The sequence below is a fragment of the Dendronephthya gigantea genome, unplaced genomic scaffold (genome assembly GCF_004324835.1).
Source record: "Dendronephthya gigantea isolate DGI-Jeju-01 unplaced genomic scaffold, DenGig_1.0 000036F, whole genome shotgun sequence".
Lineage (NCBI taxonomy): Eukaryota > Metazoa > Cnidaria > Anthozoa > Malacalcyonacea > Nephtheidae > Dendronephthya > Dendronephthya gigantea.
In genome coordinates, this window is record NW_021163046.1 from 1174817 (window position 1) to 1199934 (window position 25118).

Genomic DNA, 25118 nt, shown 5'->3' on the forward strand with positions numbered 1-25118 from the left:
TGGAACTTGATGATTGGAAACTTAGTTGATTGAAAACTTAGTGATGGAGATAATTTGAACTATGGTCAAAAGAAAAAATGTCTTTGCATCTTAAGATTGCTTGAAATCTTGCATATAACAACCAAACAAACATTATTTTTCTATATATTGCTGAAAAATTGATAGTCTCATTTAGTCTTTCAATGGTTTGACTTTTCTCTTGTCTTCCATGTGTTTCCTGTTTTTATGTTTCGTTAAGTGGTGTGATTGAGCAAATCTCTTCTTACAAACACCACATTTGAAAGGTTTCTCTCCAGTGTGAGTTCTTTGATGACTAACCAAATTGCTACCACGTGAAAATTTCTTCTTACAAACATCACATTCATAAGGTTTCTCTCCAGTGTGCGTTCTTTGATGACTAGCCAAATGACTACCACGTGAAAATCTCTTCTTACAAACATCACATCCATAAGGTTTCTCTCCAGTGTGTGTTCTTTGATGACTAACCAAATTATTACCATGTGAAAATCTCTTCTTACAAACATCACATTCATAAGGTTTCTCTCAAGTGTGTGTTCTTTGATGTCTAACCAAATGACTAAAATAAGAAAATCTCTTCATACAAACATCACATTCATACGGTTTTTCTCCATTGTGTGTTCTTTGATGACTAACCAAATGACTAAAAAAAGAAAATCTCTTCTTACAAACATCACATTCATAAGGTTTCTCTTCAGTGTGTGGTGACTGCGTTAAGTCATCATATTTCACGCTAGAGGATAATAAAAATGACAGGAAATCCGCTGCTGATTCTCTTAACCGACACTGCACAGAATAGACATTGTACCAACTACCAAAAACCTCACTTTTTGCATTTTGCTAATGTTTTGAGGTGGCGAAATTTTTTAGAAGCGCACGCGTCATTCCACGCAATTCTACGCCATCCTGGTATGTGCAGGAACTTTGTACCCTCATGAAAAAGTTCCTGCACACACCAGGATTGCGTAAGCAAGACCGACAAACTGGATACTAAGCGCCATTATGCTTGCGTGTGCTCGCGTATTTCACGGCTTTCGTTAGGTGGCGGTAACACTATCAAAAAATTTTGGACGCCAAATGCAGAGTGCCATCTAGCGGCATGTTTTTAAAAAAATATTTTACGCCAGTGTTCTTGGAATCTAACCAAGAAGCCATCACATGTGTTTTAATCGCTATCAGCGAACACGTTCTGGTGTGGCCCCAGACATGGACACTGTTTTTAAAGCCAAACGAAAAGGAGGGAAACCGGAGTGCCCGGTGAAAAACCCTCCAAAGGTAACCTGAATTTCAGGTTACCTGACCGGCGGTCCGAATTTGGTATTTTCATTAGAAATCGTCAGCAACGACAGTTTCGTTTTTATCTATAGTTTTTCGTTTCAATTCCGCTCATCTAAACCGAGTCCCAGGAATTGCCATGCAATTCTTGAGCTTTGTCAATTCGATCCTGCTGGTGGTCTAACGCGCGCAGCGCGCATGTGGTCTGTCGCGAAACATCAGTCCCTTATAATTTAAATCGCGCTTTGTCCGACAATGGCAACAAAAATTATTTCAATTATTCAAATGTTCATTTTATGATAAAGAAATGGTTCGAATTCACAACTTGCATGCTTTTTCATCTCAAACCGATATAGACAACAGCACTCTTCTTCGGACATGCGCATGCACCTCGTGTACCGTTTTTATTTTATTTTTTTTATACGTTCTGGATTACGGTTGAGCGAAAATGGAGGAAATAAACGTAATCGGGTTCAACATGCAACGTATTTAATATTTCTAATCAATATCCCTTACCTTTCTCACTGCATATATATCATTACCTTCGGTAAATAGTGTACCGAACATCGTTTTCTTCATTGCTTCTTTCCAAACAGTTGCGTTCTTCTTTCACAACATCTCGACGATTGGGCGTGCAAGAAATTAAACAACGTAGTAAGTGCGTCAAAGTACAAAGGTTTTTCTTTAAAGGGTTGACATTTTAGGCAAGAGGGTACTGTACAATGGTAACATGCAGTTTGAATACCATGCCCCCAAGATAACCTATTATACAAGTGCAGTTATCATAATTCATGCAATGTAATGACATATGATGTAATATAGAAGGTATATACTTTCTCTCTTATACAAATTTCATCAAGTCAGTTTAAAATGATTAGGTTACGTTTATTTCCTCCACGTTTGGGATTAACCGAATTTCCAGGGTTAAACTGCAATCCGAAAAATTGAATCCCAACAAGGGAAACAGAAGAGTGATGGTGTTTAAACATCCAAAAAATAGTCATTTTTTCTTGATTCTAAACTCCAAAACTCCGAATTTAAATGTTCGAAGACTAAAGTATAATTTTTGATGCCATTGACGGTCGTTCGAAGCGGTCGCATTGCAAACAGGCTGAACAGAGAACTTATATAATCATATAAGTACTCGCGATTACATTCGTATTAGTCTAAAACTAGGCCAATACGAATTGGATAGTATTTTCCGTTCGATTGCGTGCGCGTCGACCATACTAATTGCATTTTGATATTTTTATTCCATCGCTGTAAAGCCATCATGCATCTGCCGCAGCTGTTAAGGTGGTTTTATACAAAAAATGTAAAGATTTGATCACTTTTCAATGTTTTGAAAAAAGCATTCCTGAAATGCCTCTCAAGCAAACCTTAAAATATTTTTGATAGAGCAAAGAAAACTTATTCATTGCCTTATTCCATTGTTTCGTTGTTTCATTGTATTGTTATGAATAAATAGAATTTTTTTTTCGTTTTTCTCAGCAAAACAAAATATCCCAGTTTTTCGACTTGAGTTTCTAAACTGAATTATTCACACGTTTTTCTCAAGTATGAACAAAAATAATTGTATTTTGTTGAGTTGCAGTAAATTGTTGACTGGTTGGCTGTATAAGACCACCTTAAGTCGCTAAAATTCACACGCAAGTGACAAAACTGGGAACGCGTTGAACTGGGAACTAGTTCATCGAGAAAACGGTGGGAAATTTCCTGTTATCATGCATAGTCGAAAAGGGTGAAATGTCACTTGATGTGTGAATATACTAGGTTAGACCACCAGCAGAATAACAATAAACCATGCACATACATCATCGCAGGCATTACTCTAATTAGTATAGTGATAGTATGTACCTCAACCAGCTTCTGCTTGTACACCCGTCTCGTCGTCCATCATCTGATTTTGCGACGATCCTTCATCATCTGATCCTGCGACGATCCTCCATCATCTGATCCTGCGACGATCCTTCATCATCTGATCCTGCGACGATCCTTCCATCATCTGATCCTGCGACGATCCTTCATCATCTGATCCTGCGACGATCCTTCATCATCTGATCCTGCGATGATCCTGCATCATCTGATCCTGCGACGATCCTTCATCATCTGATCCTCCGACGGTCCTCCATCATCTGATTTAATATAGATACAAAAATACGAGATCATTCATTTCCAAATCATTCCGGATAAAATGATCACTCAAAATCTGATTGCAGACCTTCGACATCTCCCACGCCACTTGTCCAAAGCCTTCGCATTGCGCACGCGAATACAAAATGTCATGCACGTTTTGTATGAAATATTCATTGTTTTCTTAACAGTACCGAGAAAACTAAAACACTCCACTATTATCTCTTTCTAGAAAAAATTCCTCATGCATTTTGATGTTTTAGGCGCTCTGTGAGCGATATTTTTGTTCCGGACTATTGTCGTTCAAGATGAAGAAAATACAAGTGATGGGGCCCCAAATCACTTGTATTTACTCTGCATGCGCTTGACACGACCATGTTAACATGCAAAAACCGCAAGCCGAAAAATTGAAAATTAAGGAGGTAAACAGAAGAGTGTTCAAGAATATCTCAGCCAAAAAATGCCAAACCCATGCAATTTTACTCATGCAGATTTTCACCGAAATCAAATTGAGTTTTGTATTTGCGTGCATAAATGTCCTAAGGCAGCTCCGACATCTTGTTCTTTCATTCTAATAAAGAAAAAAACCTCGGTGAAACAAAACAATTCACGGCCATATAAAGCCTAGTGAAAGTCATTTGCGTAGATTGACAAGGGAAGCTATATAAGTATAATCACTACAGCACGATTGGGAAAAACTCCGAAGGTTTAACTATTAACTATGAATAGACAGGTTAAAATAACTCAGCACATGTCAAATCTATAGCGTAAACTACACACATAGAACAATACGGGTTACTTTAGGCATTTAATTTCAGTTTGAATCAGTCTTTCCCTGTTCAAAATTAATACAAAGCGTCGATAAAGAGTATCCAGGATTCGACAACCGTGTCCGAAGAACCAATTTCGAGACGGGAAACGTTTATGTCATAGAGACCCAAAAAGTTCGATCAATAAACTATATTCTAGTTTCGCCCCCCTGTACAAACGTGTTATTTCAAGTCAGAAATGCAAAATACACATATATTAATATAACAATAGTCAATACCTATTATTCGCTGCGAGCAAGCGTTTGTGTTTCGCCTTCCTCATCTTTCCCCGCCGTTGCTCGTTCTGAAATGAAATAAGCAAGGAAAAACAAAATCAAGTTAACAGTTCACTTGTATTTCACATTTTCAATTGAAATACCCAAGATATAGCAGTGAAAATCGGCAAGAATATGCCTCCATAGTCGCTAATGGCTTCTGGATATTCAAATCAACACGGCGATGAATTAATTTGCAAAACCAAAGATCGAGCCAACAGATTCTTTAAACTTCTCCAATCATGACCATGTATACCTGGGCAAGTTCTGGGCTTCCAACTTTTCCCCAAAGTTCTTCGAGTGATCCTTTCTTCTTCCGGATTGTTAAGTATATGGCTTTCTTTCCGAATTCAGCCACCTTTTATTACCTCAAAGAACATTCCAACGGACAATGAACTTCATATGCATCGTCACACTTAACTTAACAGTGAAGCCTGTTTCAAACCTCGTGCCCAGTACTTCTCATATGCATTAACAACATTAGATAATGAGCCATCTTAACAGTAAATATGTAAAAGTAAATAAGTCAACATTCTTTCTCCAGGATGAAAAACCCGTTCACACTTGAAGAATTAATCACTAGCAATGGAGTTCGGCACATTATAAATTAGCGAAACAAACTTTTGCTGTCTCAGGGCAATATTTTTTGCATATTTCAATTTCCAGTTGCTTGGAAATTTTCCAAGTCGGAGATACCGCCAATTTTATATTCTACTTCATGGACGGTTTAGCCATTATAGAAAAAAAGTTGTCTTGAAGATGCATTTGCTTCTTTCACCCTTGTCGGATAATCGGTTCCCCAACCGTCGAAATTGCGAAAGCTGGCCTTTGTTAGGTCGATTCAGGCGAGACGTTTGATCAAAGCTTGACAGTCTGATATTTTCTAAACTATTTTGCTGTGTAAACTTGCGGAAATCAATTTAGAAAGCTCAACAATGATCGCAGGAAACAATATTTGACTTGTAATTTTAAAGAAATACTAGTCACGCAGTTGTTATACGCCATAATTTTTAACCGATATCATAGTGCGAACATGACTTGAGCATCGATTTCAAATCCTTACACTAAAGATTGATTACTTATTTAACAGCGAACGGAAAGATGAAAAGAACTGGCTCAAAACGACAAAAATCAGGGGTGGTTAAGATTGGACGAGGTAATGTACGCGTTCAGTAAAGTTGTTTTAAAATTTTTGACAGCACACAAAATCATGTGCATGTAATTTACATCGATTCATCGTCAACGATTTTCTGATGCATTGAATTCTCGAGAAGTTATCCAAAGAATAAATTGATTTTTGTGATTTGTTCCACTCTGTTAAAAAGCGAATACTTAGTCGAGCTATTGTTTACTTAAGACGTCTTAATTGAGCGGAATTGGTTTAAATTGAAGTAATTAAATTTACAAGTTGTTGTGGAATTAAAGCACGCATCTTGATCCATTAAAACGTTTAATGACGTGGATCAGCTCACAAAAACTTCATATTGTATTCTATTAGAAACTTAGAGAAATATGAACTGATATGTTTTTCGTCAGAGGCCGGTTGTATATACACGAAGGCTGGATAGCGCTATCCACCGGATAGTGTTTTTTTTTAAGCAGTGCAAAAAACTTTATTTGATGAATAAGAAAGTTCCATTTCAAATTGTACCAAAACATGGGCAACTTTAGAGCGATTAAAAAGGCACAAATCACAGTAGATAGCGTTATCCGGCCTTCTACACTGGACCAGATATCGCTTGTCATATTTTTCCAAACGTGGTATGAGATGTAGTCATTTTAATGCCAAATCAAATGTCATTTTAATCATATTTATGTGTCGTTAAAAAAAAAAATGTCATTTTAATCATATTTATGTGTCATAAAATTTCGTACATAAACATGCGTTTTTAACACATTTGCAGCAACTGGCCGGGTAAAATGCTTCATTCGTGTACGTCCTATGAATGATAGCGAATTGGAAAGAGAAGATGAAAATGCAGTGGAAGTCTCAGCAGATAAAAAAGAGGTAAAAATATCCTGTCTAGGCTTCTAAACATTCAGTAGTTTTAAAGCTGTGACTCTCTGATATGGTAATATATAATGTATTTTCACTAGAACATTCGTCCCAAAGGCTTAGGAATATCTTTTTGTTCAACTTTGTGTTCAATTTGTTTAAATTTCTTTGTGTTCAACTGAAGTTAATAACCGTACAGGTCGTGAATTGACACACGAAGCGGCTTTCACGACTCATAACCAGCCATCAATCCGGTCTGTTTAACTTTCGCGTTTCTCTTTATCCTTTCAATTACTCGTGCATTGTTTTTGTTAGTTAAAATTTAAAAGTGAAAATGCCGGAACTAGTTCAGCCATGATGGGTCGATTATTTATATTCGCCACGTTGATTTACATTATTTATGATAATTTAGTCATATTTAACCAGACATTTACGTCATCGTAAACATTGAGAACAGGAAATGAGATTTTGCTAAGATCAAAGATAGTATTATTGAACTGACTTTGTTGTTATATACACGATTTTTGCCGATCTTTGACCGAACTTCTACATTACTTTATAAAATCGCTTAGCAGCTTCGTAAATCGAGCAATATGCCTGTCGCATACTTGACGAGAAAGGTGAAAATCAGCTCGTCACATAGACTTCACAACGAGAACTTGTCTGCCGAAGAAAACCGAAAGATTTATGGCAAATGTAATAATCCGAACGGTCACGGACATAACTACACGTTCGAAGTAACAGTGAAAGGCCAAATCGATTCAAGAACCGGTTTTGTTATGAATTTATCCACATTGAAAGAGTATTTGAACCGAGCTATTGTCGAGCCTTTAGATCACAAGTGTATTGACAAAGACGTGGCGTATTTTGAGAATGTTGTGAGCACGACAGAGAATCTAGCGGTGTTTGCTTGGAATAATTTATCTGTTGTTGCCTAGCGGTTTGTTGTACGAAGTTAAAATCCACGAAACAGACAGTAACACGGTTTTCTACAGAGGAGAGGAAGCCTATTGTTAAGAATGCAAAGAATAGCCGCTTTTAAACAAGCTTTTCGAACTACATCGAAGACCATATTGCATAACTCGCTTAGTTATTGTTTTCTTAGTTCTTGAGAGTTGTCGGCCATCTTGGATTACTGTGGACATGCGTGATGCACATTTGATAAACGAACTTTCGCCAAGTTTTTATGTGAATAATTCAGACTCGTATCCAGGCGTTTTGTTACATATATTTTGTGATAGAATTATCGTATTAACACACAAAATAGAGTGCAGTTAAGATGTATAGTTATTTAATTATGACATTATTTAATTAAATGAAATATTTCACGAAGCGCAATTTTAAACTAAAATATACTTGAATGAAGTTTTTTCAAAGCTTCAACTTCGCTATCAAGAGACGCGAATTTCAATCCCTTTGATATTTGCACTACGCCTACAGAGCGCAATATATATTGCTCATGTTATAGACACTAGCTGTTTCCTCGTTTTAAAATTTAAGGCATTTCACATGTGTTTTTCAACACACATTGTTTTTGTAAATGAATTTTTAATACTTTTTGGTATTTTAGGGTTGGTAAAAGATTTTTGAATTCAAATGTATTATCAGATAAGATTCTTTTCGCATTTTTTCCCTGTTTCAAAATCAGTCAGGCATAAGACAAATATATGAATATACACCCCCCCTCCCCGCGTGCTTTTAGCGATGGTCGTGCCTGAGGTCACCTTTTAAGTGCAAGTCCAAGCTTAAATAGTAAATGTATTTCTCAAAACATTACAGGTTCTGGTCAATGACACTAGAGTTGGTTTGGATAAAACCTATCAGTTCGATCATGTGTTCCCTCCAAAAACCACCAACCCACAGGTAATGTGTAATGAAAAAATGCAAATGAAACAGCAGAGCTTATTGTTATTCGGATTTCCCAATGCATTTTACATCCTGTATCGTCTAAAGTTATAAATGCAGTACTCAATTACCGATTACATTCCATACGTCAGAAGTGAACTGGATCTAACAAATCGTGTGGAAAGAGCTTTAGATTTGCAACCATACATAAATATGTTTCCTTATTTTTCTTGAACAGATTTCGAATTTTATCAGCAAACCACTCGTGAATGCGGCGTTAAACGGATTTAATGGAACCGTGATGGCGTATGGTCAAACTGGATCAGGTATGCGCAGCTATATAATCTTTAGAAATTAGTGAAGGTTGTAATAAAAGTGTAGTGAAGGTTGAATATATCGGTATATATGGTATATTTGACCTTGGTAATAAAAATGTTTGTGAAGGTCTAATATACCGAAATATAGTATACCCGACCTTTGTGTTAAAAATGTTAGTGAAGCTGGAATATACCGGTATATATGGTATACTCAACCTTGGTGTGTTATTAATGTTAGTGAAGGTGGAGTATACCGTAATATGGTATTATGCAGTATGCTCGACCTCTGTGGTAAAAATGTTAATGAAGGTTGAATATATCAGAATATGGTGTATAGTATTCTCAAACGAGGTAATAATGGTGTTTTTACCCGGTGTTTTAAAATATAGGTAAAACCTACACCCTGATGTCACCGGACGGAGTTGCGGCCACCATTATCGAAAAAAGCTTTCGAAAAATGGCATCTCATGAGAATCTACAATATAAAGTAGGATATCGATTAAATTCACTTCGGGTTGAATTGCAGAAATGTTTTTTCGTGGACATGCCCCATAAATTCATGAGCTATTGTTATTATTGTTTCACTGACGAGGGCCTGGGTTAACTGACTGAAAGATTTGAAGCAATATAGATTTGAAAGTGGTTAGTTGTTGATCAAATCTTTAAAACTAGCAGCCGTTTTGAAATCTGGCAACCACTTTGAAATCCCCCTCTCGTCCATACCTGTAAGTCATGACCAAGAATACAACTTATACCAGTTAATATAAATTTTGAGTTTAATTCCCCATGTAAGTCTATAAGTTCTTCCCAGGAACGACTTCGAAATGATTCACACCCAATTTTGCTATTTTACGATAGGTTTCGATGTCGTACCTACAAATTTATCAAGAGAAAATTTACGATCTTCTAAACAATGCTGCTTCAAGTAAAATCGACTTGACCATACGAGAACATCCCCAGAAAGGTTTGCGATTGATCGTTTATTTCGATAAATATTTTATCCACTTCTCTGAAATTGATGCTATATCACAATAACATGAAATAAAGTTGTTCAAACAGTTGTTTTAATGCTGTCTTCCAGGAATTTATGTAGAAAATCTTTCGGAATATGTCGTGCGTGGACCGGCGGAAGTTTACTCGCTCATGGAATTGGGGAAAAAGAGGTTGATCTTTGCGGAGACGAAAATGAATCGGACCTCAAGCAGGTTTGCATAAGAAATATGGATTATTTTAATGCTGACAACTTTCAATGATGTAAAAATCGTGACTGATTTGTTTGGTGTTGTTCAATAGCTGATTTTACCTTCATAATTTGAAATAGGTCGCATTCCGTTTGCATATTATCAATTGAACGAAGCTCAAAGCACTCAGGTGAGATAATCTTATAATGATATATGCATGGAATATGAGTTGTTACAACAGTTGTTACAACAGCAACAGTTAGTTGCTACAAACGTACTTTCAACCAAGCCTATACGTTTGACACGAAAGTTTGCATTAAAATCAATTATCAAATCACTTTGAAACTTTGCCATTCAAAGAGTGTTCCGGTAATTTCTCTAAAATTTACACTTTGAAACTTTGACACTTATCTAAACTTCCCTGCCGGGTGATTCTCTAGTCACACACGTGACAATGCTATTCTATTTTGTTACATGCAAAATATGAAGCCTGAAGAAACAGCAATGTCTCGTGTGTGACCAGAGAATCACCCTGAAACGTATCTGTCTCGCAATGATATGACTGCTAACGTCACGTCCCATTCTCAAACTTTAGACAACGCCAAAACCTCTTCAACTTCTGGGAAGAAACAGTTTGACAAGAAACTCCATGCAACTCTACTCTCTGAAGGTGTTGAAAGTCCTGCAAAAATGGATTTATCGGTAAGATTGGCCTGAAAGTGTTTGTTGTTTTTCCCATTGCCTGTTCAGCCTGTTCTGAATTCAGTCAATAGGATTATTCAAAAAGGCTTTGTACTCCAAATTTTGAGCTAGTTTTTGCTTTTAATGACTCTTCCCATGTTAAAATTATCAACCTTTTCATTACTTAGAAATCAGTTCTATCGGACGAGCAATATTCAAGTGAAAGTGACGTAAGAGAAATATTCTAACATCTGACTGTAAAGTTGAATGGTATTTTTTCAACAGCTACCAGCATTTTGGCAATAAACAAAGTGGATTGACGAAAAGGTTCGACATATTGGTTTATTATTTCCACTGCATCTAACGAAACTCTCGATGTTCTAGGAGGAAGACGATGCCTTGACGAAAATGATGGCTTTCAATGAAGATGTTGTGCTTAAAGGACATTTATACATGTAAGAACGTCTATTGATGTGCAGGGACGGAAATGAATCGACACATTTATTTAAAGATTGTCTAGGATGCCTATAGGCTCACATTATTATGACAATCTAACGAATATATTGTTAAAGACACTACTTGAAGAATCTTGTGACTTGTCCTAACTGCTTTTTAAATTTTTCCAGCTGCGATTTAGCAGGAAGTGAACGCATAAAGAAAACAAACGCTGAAGGAGAAAGGCTGAGCGAAGCCCAACACATCAATTTTTCTTTACTGGAGCTCGGGTGAGTCAAACATAACTTTTAAAAAACATCCACCATCGATTCAACTTCTCTGTATGGGAGAAACTGGATACCTAATATCTGCATTATGTGGATGTAATTTGCACTGCATGCCAATGTTTCTGGTCTAACCATGTATGCCTTTAGGAATGTAATTCAAGCTTTGGCCGAAAGTGCCGACACTGGTCGCGCCGGACATATTCCATTCAGAAATTCTACTTTGACAAGACTTCTGCAAGAAAGTTTAGGTGGCAATTGCAAAACTAGCCTTATCGTAAGTGCGAATGGTTTGACTTTATATAGAGATTATACAGAAACTATAGAAGAAAATTCGATCAACTCTGAAAGCGACAGTGCAAATGAGATATATTACTTTGTTGAAACCTTAAACTGAATGCATCTTATTGATATTATATTGTATATGCAATTGACAAAGTTTTCTTCAGTGGAATATCTATAAATTTTGGTAAAAATATGTTTGTGTTGTCCCCTTGAGATGAAGACGTAGGCTATCACAAAAGTGGTCCGCCAACTTGATAACTTTTCAATCGTTCCACTGTAAAATAGAACTTTGTCGACAAAGAACTGAAACAATAAATAACCAGAATGAAATATTAACACCAATGCAATACTCTTGATTATTTTTCATCCAGGTTTGTTGCTCCCCTTCAGATAATCACGTTCACGAGACAAAATGCTCCTTGAATTTTGGATCCAGAGCGATGAAAGTCAGAAATACAGCTTATGTAAACGTTGAGGTAAGGAATTCTTCATGATGACGATGAATTGCAACAGCATGTCAAAATTTACGACTTGAACCACGAGTTGAGGAAATGCAACAAAGCTCAAGTCTCGTTTGGTAGGAAAAAACCCCGTAGTCTAGTAGGGAAAAGATCTATATCGTTAACAAAGCTTAAATGAACTAAACACATAGGATATTTAAAACAAAACAAGCCATGAATGCATTGCTTTGTTTAACAGATGGATTACAAAAAGTTAAGCGACGATTTGGCAAAACTTCTGGACGCCAAAGGTACATCTATTTAATTTTACTTTCAATATTCCAGTGCAAGTTCTGCTGTCTATTGCTTGCTATAACGTGGTCCTACTGTGTTTTGTTATTACTGGATGATTTCAATAAATCAATCCATTGAAAATATTGATATTCTTATGCGAAATTCCATCGGCCTTGTTATTTCATAGATAAAGAAATTGAGGAATTAAAACTGAGCCAAAAACGTCAGCTGGAGTTGTCGAAAAAGGACGCCGAATTGGCGGCTGAAATGAAATTTGGCGACGGTTTGAGCGAGGCAAGAAAAGCGTATGCAGCTTTGAAGCATTTATTGGATTCACAGGTATATTTACTTTATATCAATTTAAACACTTAACTTCATATAGTCAGCATTGTCATTGACCTTATAATCTTTGCATGCAACCGAATGTTCAAAAGAAATATTTTCTCTTTCGTACCAGGTGTGATTCCTGGTTTTTTACGGTGAAATAACACTCAAATGTGACATTTTTTATTTTTAAAATTTAGGCAAGTGCTCATGCGGAAAGCATGGCAAAGCTACAGGCTGAACTTTCCCGCGAAAAGGACGCGAGACTTGCTCTTGAAGAGGAACTACAAAACAAACGTCATTCGTCCAACGACAAACACAGCAGCACCAAATCACTTCTCCTAACGGAAGTTTTATCGATGCAGTTATATTACGCCATCGAATGCACAGCCTGTCGTTCTGCGGAACTTATGGAACAAGCATCCAAGGAACTTTCGAGCGAAGATGTCGCGAAAACTCAGGAGGAAATACTTGAGAACGTCGACAATCTTATCGGAGTGTTAGGGACTTACTTAAACTTGACGGAAAGGGAGTTTTCTGAGGCGAGAAACGAGGATTATGTCAGCGACGAGGACATAGAGTTTTCTGAAAATGATTTTGAAGGTAGGGTCGGAAGTTTGGAGACGCTCGTGGTTAAGATTCGAAAACGACTGAAAGTTCTCAAAGATAGCGTGGACGGCAGGACTTTGAGGTTTTTGAATAAAGTCATCGAAAAGCAAGGTAGGTGGAGGACTTTCAATGTTCCAAATAACCTAGCTTCGTTTTTACGAGACCATTCAGAGGTAACAAACATTTGTAGATTCAATTTGAATTGAAACGTGCACGTTGCTTTGACTATTGTGAATTGCGCTGTAGGATTAAGGCCAATCTGTTTTGATTTCACTTTACAGATCGTTCGTCAATGGAAAACATGAAGGATGTCTATCATGTCCTACAAAAACTACTGGAAGCAAGAGAAGACTCGTCAGGTTGGTATGACTAGTGAAATTTAAGCCACGTTTTGCGAAAAGCTCGTAGCAAATTTGTGAAAAAAAATCTGTAAAAGTTAACTGTAAAACTGTCAAGTTATCGGATCGTTTTAAGAGTCTTTCATTGAAAGAATGTAGAAATATTAGGCTCATGTATTTTATTTGAACAATGCACACGACATCAAATTACTCATATCAAACATTGATTATCGTTCTTCTCAAAACATCGAGTTTAAATGCTTTATTTAAAGGGTATTGGTATTAAGACATAGCTTGCTTCATTTAAAAAACGTTGAAATTTTACACAAAAGTATTTACAATTTTTTTAATTTCGCTTAGTTATTAAAAGATCTGTAGAGCCCAACAAGTGAGCTGACCGCCATTTTTGGATAAATATTTTATGTCATTCATAATCAATTTAGATCCAGAATTCTTGGGAAATTCCCAGGATGCAGAGCGATGCCTTACGTACGTTTTGTTGGACAAAGCTCTGTTGTGTTGCCTGGTTGTTTTGGAACGAAAAACATCGGATAAAAAGCTTGTTGAACTTGGCAGAAAATACGAAACGACTGTTCAAGAACTTGAGGTAATCCGGCACAAGAATAAGTCTTTGAAAAACGACAACGAAAGATTGGTCGACAAACTCCGAGAACGCCGGGGCGATACGAATGTTCCCGACAGCCAGTCGGTCGAAGCGCTGTTGATTCGAAATTCGGGACTCATGCTCGAGGTCAAGACCCTCCGAAAGAAGCTGGGGTCGAAATGGAACGGCGGCGCGGGAACTGGAAACGACATAGAGATGGCGTACTGGCGTGAGCGAGTCGGCAAGTTGACAAAGGAGAATGAGAAATTAGAATTCATGATGAAAGTGATGGGAGATAGATTCAGCCAGGATGAAGTGGTTAGGAAGCCAACAAGAGAGGCATACACTCAGGTTGGTAGATATGGGTTGCCGGCCAAATTGGTGAAATGCCAACCTTTTTCCGATTTGGTGAAAGTTAAGTTATCAACTTTAAGATGTTTCCAATGTCAGATTAGTTTATATAATAGCATATAGGCAAGTTTTTGACGAACTATAGTTCCCTCAATATAAAGTTTTCTGGAAAACAATTTTGCATTTTAAATTTGTTGGCAAAAAAAGATTCGATGGTAATTTTGCTGAAAAAGTTCCACTGGACCTACCGACCTAATAATTGAAAAGGGCTTTGACTGTAGTGTGTAGATGTGTGGGTAATTCTATGCCCAATATTAGTGTAAGCGATAAAACGTTCTCTTTAATTGCACTGAACTCATTTTAGGTTTCCTCGATTGAAGAAGAACCAATCTCCCTGAAAGAAAGCAACAACAGTGCGACTCAAGGCGACGATCCAAAATCCGGGAAACTTATTTCCACCTACGACAGCGAGACGATAACGACGTCATCTAGTACCAGGCCACCCGCGACCGTGCCCGGAGAACCAGAAGTCGAGAAGGTGATATCGTTCACTAGTGCCAATCCATCGGATTCCAAAGACGACAGGAGAACGTCCGTAAGCAAGATTGAGAAAGAAGAGTTCCGAGAACATTTGCTAAAGAGCAAAATGGAGTCGGAGAAAACGTTGAAGCATCTTTTTGAGATAAAGGTAGATGTAAGTGAATTAAACTGTGTTTATTTATCCTTGAACTCAGTTTATACGATAGCAGTTTGCTGTTGACTGAAGATGACACAGTTTAAATATATTGTAACCTGTAAACAATTTTCTTTCTCCAGGAAACGTTGGAATTCTTAGACAAAAATTCGGATAAATCCAAGAAATTAAACCGACTGGTCGACAGCGCCATTGACAGCGCTGAACACACGAATATGAACGCGGAACTCATCTTAACCAGTTCCATGGATGATATAGAAGCTCTGGAACGCGACATCAGTGCGATAAAGGTGAATAACGAAGCGCTTGGACGACAATGCTTGTCGCTCGTGAAAGATCGCGCCACACTCGAAACGCTTTTGACTGACCTGCATGGAGACATCGCTGGCTTGCAGGAAAAAGTAGCACAGAAGAACACCTCAAAGATTTCAGACTTTCCTACGGTGAAGAAGCAAGCTGGGTCGACGCAGGCTGATGCTGAGATAAAAACAGACGTTTACCGTATAAAAACTACATCAACATCTCCGCCATCAATTCAAGTGCAATCTTGGGAAACTGAATCCGTAAAGAAAGTCAATTTAAACGCAAAAACCCAGGAGTTCGAGACAAGAGATTGTCAAACGGACGTGAGTTTTGTCACGGACAGTTCCAATGAATCTGGAGAAAGCGACGGACCCGAGGATCAATCTGGAGATGCCATCAAAACGGATCTCGTTGTCGAAAAGCTTAGCAAAAAGTATTCCTTGGTGAAACAACTTGTGAAGCACTTGGAAGGGGAGGTGAGGAATTTCAAGATAAAAACAACGGCTCTTGAAACTGAACTTAAAGAAAGACAACATTTGAAAGACGAGAACAAACTGCTTGAGGAAGAGGTGAAGGAGTTACAAGGTTTAAAGATTTACTTGGAATCGCAGCTCGCCGAAGGAGATAGTGCCGAGAAACCTGACAACTTTGGGGCAGTCGAAGAAGAGAGTAATCTTAAAAAGTGGAAAAACTTTGGCAACGAGTCGTTCTCAGACCTCTCGTCGACCGGTCATCTCTCGAGCAGTTCGCTGAACCTTACGTCATTGCCAAGTTACACACCGCACTACCAAAGTATGTCTCGATCCATGATGGACCTCAGCGAACCACAGATGTACACAAGCTTCAGCTCGTTGCGTTCTTCGCGTGGAAGTTTTGGTTCCCTGAAAATGTTGAAGCTCGAAATGGAAGGGAAACCTAGCCGCATACGGGACAAGTTGAAAAGCGCTTCGCTTCTTTTGCAACACACCGGATCCCTTGAATCCCAGCTCAAAGCATCCAGGCAAAAGTGTTTTAGGCTCGAAGGCGAAGTCTGTAAACTTGTGAAAGAGAAGAAAGAGATATCTGAAGAGTTGGATAAAGTCAAGGCAAGATTAAGAGCCGACGAATCTGCCCAGGATGTCGAAGTTGTTGACAAAGAAAAATTGACAGACGCATCTCTTTCTACGAGTTTAAAACCGAAACGGCGTTCGTTCAAATTGCATCGGGGCAAGGAAGAAAAGGATAGGTTAAAAAATGAACTAACTTTAGCAAGGGAACAATTGACAAAGTTGAAATCCCAGTTGGAAATGGCGAATACTTCGGTCAACGATTCCGCGCCCGATCGACGGCCGGGTTACTCCGAGCTTAGTGAGGACGAAAAAAGGCGGGAAAAGGAGCTGGCGTTGACACGTGAACGCTGCCTGATTCTCGCAGAGGAACTGGGTGCCAGTAACAAGGAGAAGATCAAGCTTGCCGATGATCTTCAAGAAGCAGTCGAGAATATAGAGGTGCTCGCAAACGAAGTGAAGAGATTTGAAGGATTGGAAGAAGAGAAGTTTCAATTGCAGAAACGGGTTGAGGAATTTGACAAGGAGACTGGGGTGAGACTGAGCGAAGTGCGTGCCAACGGTGAGAATTTGGTCGAACTTCGGTCCGAAGTTGCGTCGCTTCTCGAGGAAAAGGCGAATCTCGAGGATTCCATCTCGGAACTGAAATGGGAGAAGGAACGTTTGAATGAGATGGAGAATATCGTGAAACGACTCGTTCAGGTCGAAAGGGAAAAGGGCCATTTGGAGCAAGGAGAAATAGATTACGAGGTCTCCCAGGAATGTGTCGAGTTGATGAAGTTGCGTAAAGATAACGAGGATTTAAGAGAACAGCTTGCAAGCTTAAACGAAGCGATGATGGAGAGAGATATAGAGTTTGACAAAGGAAGCAAAAATACACCTCTCACCCAGGTATGAGCATATATTATTACTTGACATACGGGCCAAATAAACCTTTTTATTAGTAAGACGTTTATATTTCGTTGGTTCCTGACGACCAACTGGATTTGGCGAGAAAATCTGAGAATAATTTCAGATTTATTTCCAATAACAACAAAAAGCCTTGTTGCTAGCTATATTATATTTGAAACCAAATATTTTTGCTGTTAATATACTGATTTATTAAAAAATATCAGCAAACTTTACTTAAAGTTTTGAATTACTTTTTTACTCTATTGTAGGTTCTTAGCGCTGTGAAAGATGGCGGTCGAGAAGAAGGGATAAACAAGGATACGGAAGGGGTGATACGGGATCCAGAGGAGTATCCGGTGGTAGCTGGGAACGCGGGCGCTCCGAGCCGACAAAGACACGTGCTGCGTTGAGTGATCGAGAAGATACACACGGACACAGAGAGCAGAGGAATGAATCCGAGAAAAAGGTAGGTTGATCATTACAACCAATGATGGATCTAGTATGGTAATACACAAGGTCTTCTAATAATAAATTATTAAGAAAAGATATTTTTCTATGTCGCGTAATATATGCTCAAAACCTCAGTTATATCTTCATGCAACAGCGCTAAAATTTTCAACATTAACTGAATGTTTTGCAAGCCTGAAAAGCATCTACAAAGTATGTTTACTGTATAATCTCAAAATATTGTGAAAATGAAAAGATTTCTCGGGATACGCCGAGAAGAAAATGACACTTGGATCGAGGCTACTTTTGTATTCATTTCAGTGATAATTGCGTTGACATTCATAACATTGTTGATAGCCGCATTATATTTTGAAATAACTCTTGTCGTTTGGTGTTTTGCGATCACCAAATACAGTTCAAAACTTTAGTTCACAACATAATCTAAAGAATAAAGGTAAAATAAATGAGTTTTGAATTATACGCCGAAAAGATTTTATGTTTTGAACATTTTCCCGCCAAAATACACGATATAATAAAAATAATAGTAATAAAATAATTACAAAAAGCGATTATTTAAAATTCTGGCCTCTGATTGGTCAAGCGACCGGTTTTTCAAAATGGCGGCGAGTTGTTTATATTAAAATATGAAGAAACAAGTTATTTTAACGAAAATATTGTACCTAAATGCACAAGAAGCGAACAATTAGGCCTAAAATGATTTTGATCTAAGAAACTACGTTGTAGACTGTCGAGATATTTGTTTACATTTGTAAGACGTATTTTCAACAACACATTCCTTTTTTCAGAAAGTCACCTTTGTAATTATACCCCCATACCCGACTTCGTCTCAGTTTTTCTTTAGCGATATTCACCTCGCCTTCGGTGAATAATTTTTAAATAATAAATGTCTTAATAAAGAGGGATATTTTAAACGGGTGGGAAGCTCACTTCTCCCTTGAATTCAGTGAAAAACTGATGCAAACTTAAATAATAACAAACCTGAAGATGTCCTTATTTTTATTTCAGTCAAAAAAACAAAGTGCTGGCAAGTCTATTGAAACATTAGCAAAGGTAATTAGGTTATCTAAAATTTCGTAGGAGAACTACATAAAGGCTTGGCTGAGGGACATGCAACAATATATCAAGACTATAGAATGTGAGAGTTTTTCTAGATTATAGTGCCATAATTGTTGCAACGCAGGGTAAAATTTACTTTGCTATCCAAGATGCAATTTGGAATGCAACTTCCCTCTTCGACATTGGCTAAAGCAAGTCAAAATCCTTAAACATTGATGCAAATATTCAATTAATAGTAGGTTGAATTGGATTTCCAAATCTAGATACTAAATAGAGCGAGCTATATGCATGCATAACATAGTAAATCCAAATTGTATAATATTTTATAATCATTGAAAACTGTTCCTCACTTTTTTTGGTAGTTTTTGAGGATAAAGAATAGTCAGATCCTACCACGATATTCGTCACATCATTTGTATAACAATGACAGTGAAGACTCTCAGAACTAACATTGGTAAAAAATTACCAACATGTAATATATTTGTTCATCAAAGCCTTGTCATACTACACAGTCGCACAGGTCGCCATGACAAGCCTGGTTGTTGAAAAACTGCTTAGGTTTTTTTTGGGTTAAATTCAAATTAATAATTGCACAAGAAATTTGCACATGTTTCAGGCTTGGTTGTAAATTGTAGACTTCAAAGTAGTGTAGGCCAAATCTCATTCTGAACCTCTAAACTACCAGCCATTTAACATTTTATTCAAAGTCTTGAGTTGTGTTTTCGAGACGTAAGTTGGCTTGCGCAGAAATCGTTTTCTTCTACCACTCTTTTTCGTCTGATGATGATGGTTGCCACACCGCCATCTTTTTAATTTCCCATTACCAGTTCTAATAAACCTTTTCGCCACAGCTTTGCAAGTCTTGCGCTTTCCTTTCTTGCTGATCAAAGTGACACCTCTTTTAAAACACATATTCCCGGTGAATGAGGCCTTGAACGACTGAAGCAGCTGGCTACTGGTAGGAAAACTTGACAAAGTCCTACAAGCCAATTTTGGGGCTAAATTTTGACACACAAATGGCAAACTGCTACCCTCCATGTGAAGACATTTGTTAAACGTATGAAGTTGTTTTGTTGGTCCCAAATACTGATATGAACGTCTTGACAAAGGAGAGACACCTTAAAATGCAACAGACATCCCTTAATTACTGAGAATTGAATTGGCTGATCAGAATTCTGTTATTCTGACATATGATCTGCTAACTTTAATTTTGAGGTGATATTATGAGTGTGCAATAGTGGATGATTATCAAATATATATCCAAATTTGCAAAAACCAATATGTACTACCTTTTGAGCTATAAAAGTTAAGCGATCTTCTAAAAAGAATAGGAGCAAATCTAGGATTAACAAAACACAGAACACTCGATCTCGCCGCCATCTTGGATTTTAGAAGTCAACTTCCACTTTGCCTTATTTCTTTTACTGGAATGATGGAATTCTTTTTACTGAGAGCCAAAGTCCACAACCAAAAGGTCTTTGAAGTTTCAACAAGCTTAAAGAAAACAAGCAAGGGTTTGTAAAAATATTTTACAAAACGGAAATCAGGTTGTTTTTTTTAATATATTTGTTAAATAAATACAGTTTATTATGCTCTATTTTTAAAATTTTTTATGTCGCGACCCGCTATTTTTGAAGCCATTTTTGAAGTAGAAAATTTTCAAAGCGGTGGAAACACAGTAATGTTTTGGAATACTTGTGATATTTGAAGATATATTCAGTTTATCAAATTTTATCAAAATATCAATTCTATACACGTTTATTGGCAAAGAATTATGAAACCCGAACAGGAGGACGACGATGAATTCTGGTTCAGCTATAGACCAGAGTCATCGAAGGAAAAATTTTGGCGGAAATGCAAGGAAAATCCATTTGTTCCATTTGGTGGGTATATTCTTGGGTGAAAACCGTGAAATGAGCATGGGTTAGAACACATCAGTTCACTGTACAATTTTCTGTGACAAGTACCACCATATTTCTATGACAGGTACCACTATACACAGTATATGGGTTAACAGTAGGGCTAATCATGCAGCCATACAATGTATTCCCAATTTTTATGCAATTTACTGGTCATAGCAGACTCATAGCCCACATGTAGTAAATGAAAGAGTGGCCAGCCAGTTCAGCTGTTCTGCTAGAGAACATTTCAACATGTCTGACTAGAGTAATCACAGAAAGTGATGCATAATCGAATAGTTTTAATGTTTCTTTGTTATTTGTGACCTTACTTGTATTTGAATTTAGCATTTTGAATTGTCAATAATGGTTAACCACACAACACACACAGTGGTAGATGGTTTTGTTAACCATTAGGCAAACCAAAAATTATCAATATGCCTTTTCAGAAGATTTCTCTGTTAGATTATTCTGATACAAGTATGGGCATAGCATAGCAAACATAAACAAACACTCAGCCCACTCACTATTATGCAACACTATTATGCAACATCTCAATAACAGTATATTTATAGAGCTAGCAATATCTTGATGTTTAGTTATCACCTTATCACAGCAATAATCAATGACTAGTCAGAAACTCTAATCATTTAGATTTCTCCTGTTATATTCAGGTATGGCTGGAACAGTTGCTGCACTAACTTATGGTCTGGTGTCGTTCCAAAGGGGCCACTCTCGCTCACAACAGCACATGATGAGATTGCGGGTGATAGCGCAGGGCTTCACCGTAGTTTCTGTCGTGCTAGGTGTAGCAATCATGCAGTGGAGAAAACCATCTGTGAAAGAAACTAGCAACTCTTAATAATTATTCACATATTAAATATATCTGATTAATTATTTATTAAAAATTCCATTTTATATTTGGTCAACCCTTGTTAAACTAGTCCTAATTTCCTAGAAATCAGGCAACTTTTCTCGCAACTGCCAACAGCAGAAGCGCGAAATAACTAAGTAAGCTCACGTGTGCCATCACGCGACGAAGCGACCTCTGGACGAACTTAAAAGCGCGCGAAATTTTAGGAATTTTAATTTTTGATTTTTTAACAGTTGCATCCGCTTTATCAGCAGAGATACGAACATTTTTTGGTGATAACTTCTTAAAGCAAAGTTGTTAAAAAATATTTTGAAGTATGTGTGCTATTCTGGGTTTGAAGTATCTATTTTTGTTCATTAACATCGAAATTTTGCATACGATCAGACATGTGATGGAAATAGTAAAAACAAGATGGCGGAATGTCGAATATCGACCTTCCAGTCCTTCCTACAATGCTTTGCGGGTATCTTATTTGAATGCGTGAAAAAATTGCAAGAAAAAGTGAGAAATAGGCAAACTTTAACAGGCAGATTAAGTGAGTGATTAAAAGATATTCATCTATTGTTTTGAATTATTCCTAACCGCAAAGTACTATAAGTCTATATTGTTACGTGGGTATAACAGGCGCCATCTTTTCAGCTATCGCGATTTGATTTCGAATATTTGTATTATTTTAAACAGTTTGCGTGGCAAAATACACGCAACATTGTTTTGATGATACCTTACTAGCGGATTAATAAGGTGTAAAAAGATAAACGAAATGCGACTAACTGTTTGACAGAAATAAGGGTTGCAATTTACTGGCTAAGTTTTGGCTGGCAAATCAGCCTAAATGGCTAAATCTGGCTGGCAAATCAGCCTAAATCTGACTGGAAAATCAGCCTAAATCTGGCTGGCAAATCAGCCTAAATCTGGCTGGCAAATCAGTAACAGGTAATATCTTTGTGTTTTTTTAATAGGAAACTCTCTAAATGAGGCCTTGATAACTTGTCTTCTCAATTAACACTGCGAAAATATTTGTTTGATAAGGAAATTTGAGGTCAATTATATAAAAAAATGCTCCTATTTCGGTGGTATCAGCACTGTATGATACAAAATTCATCTTGCAATACAACCGGCGTCTATTTCAGGTCATTTAACGGACGTAACGGTATAGCATTCACTGTTCAGTGTATATTTTAATTTCAGATTTTGTTCCTTGTAGCATCTGTGGCTAGCTAATTCAGTGTGACCCAGTCTGTCCTTTAGTTTGTAAAGGGTGGAGACTGAAGACGTTGATAATAGTTAAGCCGATAGATAAGTGAAGCTTCAAAACAACTGCGTGGTCTCGTTCTTTCCTTAAACATATTTCACATTTTCTTGTGCATGCTTGTTGCTGTTTATCTGTTGCGGTTGACATAAACAGCTTCGAAATTGTTGCAATCAATGGTTGCGAAAGAAAGCAGAATGTACGTTCTACATTTTGGGCATGAACGATTGAAAAAAACTGGCAAGATAAGAACTTGATGATGTGAAATTATAACACAACAAATGATAGAACCTCCTTAGTCACGTCTGCCTTTCAAAGACACCAATTTAGCTTTGAATCGACTGATATAGCTAGCTACATTTTGCTCAAAAGGAACATGAACATGGTTCTACATCTTTTTCGTTCTACATCAGTTCAGTGGTTTTAGCTTAGGTTCAAATAGTCAAATGAAAATTGTTCACTGAAGCTCGTATAGTATGAGAAATAGTATGGAACATAAGAACAGCAAGCTGAAAAAGATGTAGAACCATGTTCATGTTCCTTTTGAGCAAAATGCATATATATCAGTCGTTCAAAGCTAAATTGGTGTCTTTGAAGGGCAGACGTGACTATGAGGAGGTTCTATTATTTGTTGTGTTAAAATTACACATCATCAAGTTGGCTTATCTTGCTAGTTTTTTTCAATCGTTCATGCCCAAAATGTAGAATGTAGCTACATTCCGCCATCTTTCGCTACCACTGATTGCAACAATTTCGAAGTTGTTTATGTCAAACACAAGAGACAAACAGCAACAAGCATGCACGAGAAAATGTGAAATATGTTCAGCATACTTTCATTCACACACGCGAAAACGTTTGAAATTAATTCTACGCAGATGACGTCAAAACGCCACATGAGTTCAGAGGTTTCCCGCTTCTGTTCGAGTGAAATTGATGGGATTTCATTTGCAATTTGCACAACCTTGGCGATTTAAGATGTAAATAAAGCACTCTGTAGTCAAGTATAAAACGTCAAACTGTAAAATTTATGTTCCTATGCCTATGGGGCGTACGCGTGATATGCCGTTTCAAAACAACGCTTTTCCCAAAAAAGGAAAAAAAGACACACTTGTAACAAGATTACGTTTGTGAGATATTTAGCTGTATGTGTGCATTTGAACCTATATTAAGCTAGCATTGTTCTCGAATAGAAGAATTGAGCATTGGTGCCTAAATCAAAATAACATAATTATATCGCTGTGTTTTTGACTGGGTAATAGAAACCGTTCTTGTAGGGAGCTAAAGACTAAAGTCGCTAGAAAATTTACACGTAGAAGTGAGATCAATGAATTGAAACTACCCAAAGTATTCATAACATGTAAAACAGATAGAGATCTAAGAAACGATAAACTAAGATCTTATTGAGGTTTGAGTTGTAGAAAAATTGCATGGGTATATATAATAGATATGTTCAAAAGTCTCGTCAGTGACAGTGTATTGTTTATTGATTCAAATTTAAGAGCTGCAGTAGTTTCGTGAGCTATGTAGTGAAATAACTAATTATGTGGTAAACGAAGGCTAGTCGTTATTTGTTTACTTCCTGATTAAGACTATAATAGCCTACAGCCAGGCTGTGAAATCACTCCAACGCATTTCATTAGTTTTTAATATTCCCGAATGACGAAGGCAGAGGTGGCGTGACGGCTAAAATTGGGTCATTCAAAGTTGATTTCCCGCAGATCATCAACGTAATATGCAAAAAAATGCAGTGTTTACCTTCAATAACTTCAATCCTTTCCTAAAGCACAATGCGTTGACGATGGATTTGTTAGGCTGGATATGTTAGGAATTTCTCGTTGAATTGCCGTTGCAAAGCACATTTGTCACAAACAAGTCTTTTGAGTAGCGTATATACGTCACGGCACTCGAACTTGACTTGATTTTTTGAGAACTCGTAAATCGTGTGTAGTGGCAAGTCGTTGAAAAAAAATCTTGTACTTAAGTGTGGCAAGTTGAGTTCAAAGGACATCCTTTACGTAATAAAAATTTCACGCCTCTTTCGTAAGCACCCTTCATTGACACTCGTGAATAAGATGCACTTGAATTAATTTTATCACCAGGAAAAACACACTAAATCATAAACAGAATCCAGCCCTATGCATTGTT

General features: G+C 37.3%; 2 protein-coding genes across 6 annotated transcripts in view; both read left to right on the forward strand.

Moving 5' to 3' along the window:
- Positions 1 to 19616, forward strand: part of LOC114525927 (kinesin-like protein KIN-5A) — a 48677-nt gene extending 29061 nt beyond the window's left edge. For 2 of the 5 annotated variants that reach the window (XR_003687277.1, XR_003687278.1), the window contains exons 3-25: positions 5601 to 5666; positions 6415 to 6518; positions 8286 to 8369; positions 8590 to 8677; positions 9058 to 9155; positions 9527 to 9632; positions 9750 to 9873; positions 9990 to 10039; positions 10445 to 10551; positions 10719 to 10760; positions 10915 to 10985; positions 11157 to 11255; positions 11400 to 11526; positions 11906 to 12010; positions 12234 to 12285; positions 12456 to 12607; positions 12793 to 13312; positions 13483 to 13560; positions 13983 to 14494; positions 14859 to 15188; positions 15311 to 17428; positions 17698 to 17894; positions 18902 to 19289. Coding sequence is in view for 1 of the 5 variants with exons in the window: in XM_028547386.1 (XP_028403187.1) it covers positions 5612 to 5666; positions 6415 to 6518; positions 8286 to 8369; positions 8590 to 8677; positions 9058 to 9155; positions 9527 to 9632; positions 9750 to 9873; positions 9990 to 10039; positions 10445 to 10551; positions 10719 to 10760; positions 10915 to 10985; positions 11157 to 11255; positions 11400 to 11526; positions 11906 to 12010; positions 12234 to 12285; positions 12456 to 12607; positions 12793 to 13312; positions 13483 to 13560; positions 13983 to 14494; positions 14859 to 15188; positions 15311 to 17428; positions 17698 to 17838 (5163 nt within the window). In the remaining 4 variants the exon portion in view is untranslated. Of the gene's footprint in view, positions 1 to 5600; positions 5667 to 6414; positions 6519 to 8285; positions 8370 to 8589; positions 8678 to 9057; positions 9156 to 9526; positions 9633 to 9749; positions 9874 to 9989; positions 10040 to 10444; positions 10552 to 10718; positions 10761 to 10914; positions 10986 to 11156; positions 11256 to 11399; positions 11527 to 11905; positions 12011 to 12233; positions 12286 to 12455; positions 12608 to 12792; positions 13313 to 13482; positions 13561 to 13982; positions 14495 to 14858; positions 15189 to 15310; positions 17429 to 17697; positions 17896 to 18901; positions 19290 to 19314 lie in introns of those variants that run through there. The other 3 variants (XR_003687279.1, XR_003687280.1, XM_028547386.1) reach the window with 3 other exon arrangements.
- LOC114525929 (6-pyruvoyl tetrahydrobiopterin synthase-like) lies at positions 6526 to 7539 on the forward strand. The gene has a single exon (XM_028547387.1). It carries the CDS (start codon positions 7100 to 7102, stop codon positions 7442 to 7444), a length of 345 nt encoding a protein of 114 aa, XP_028403188.1. The 5' UTR covers positions 6526 to 7099; the 3' UTR covers positions 7445 to 7539.
- Positions 19617 to 25118: the final 5502 nt, after the last annotated feature.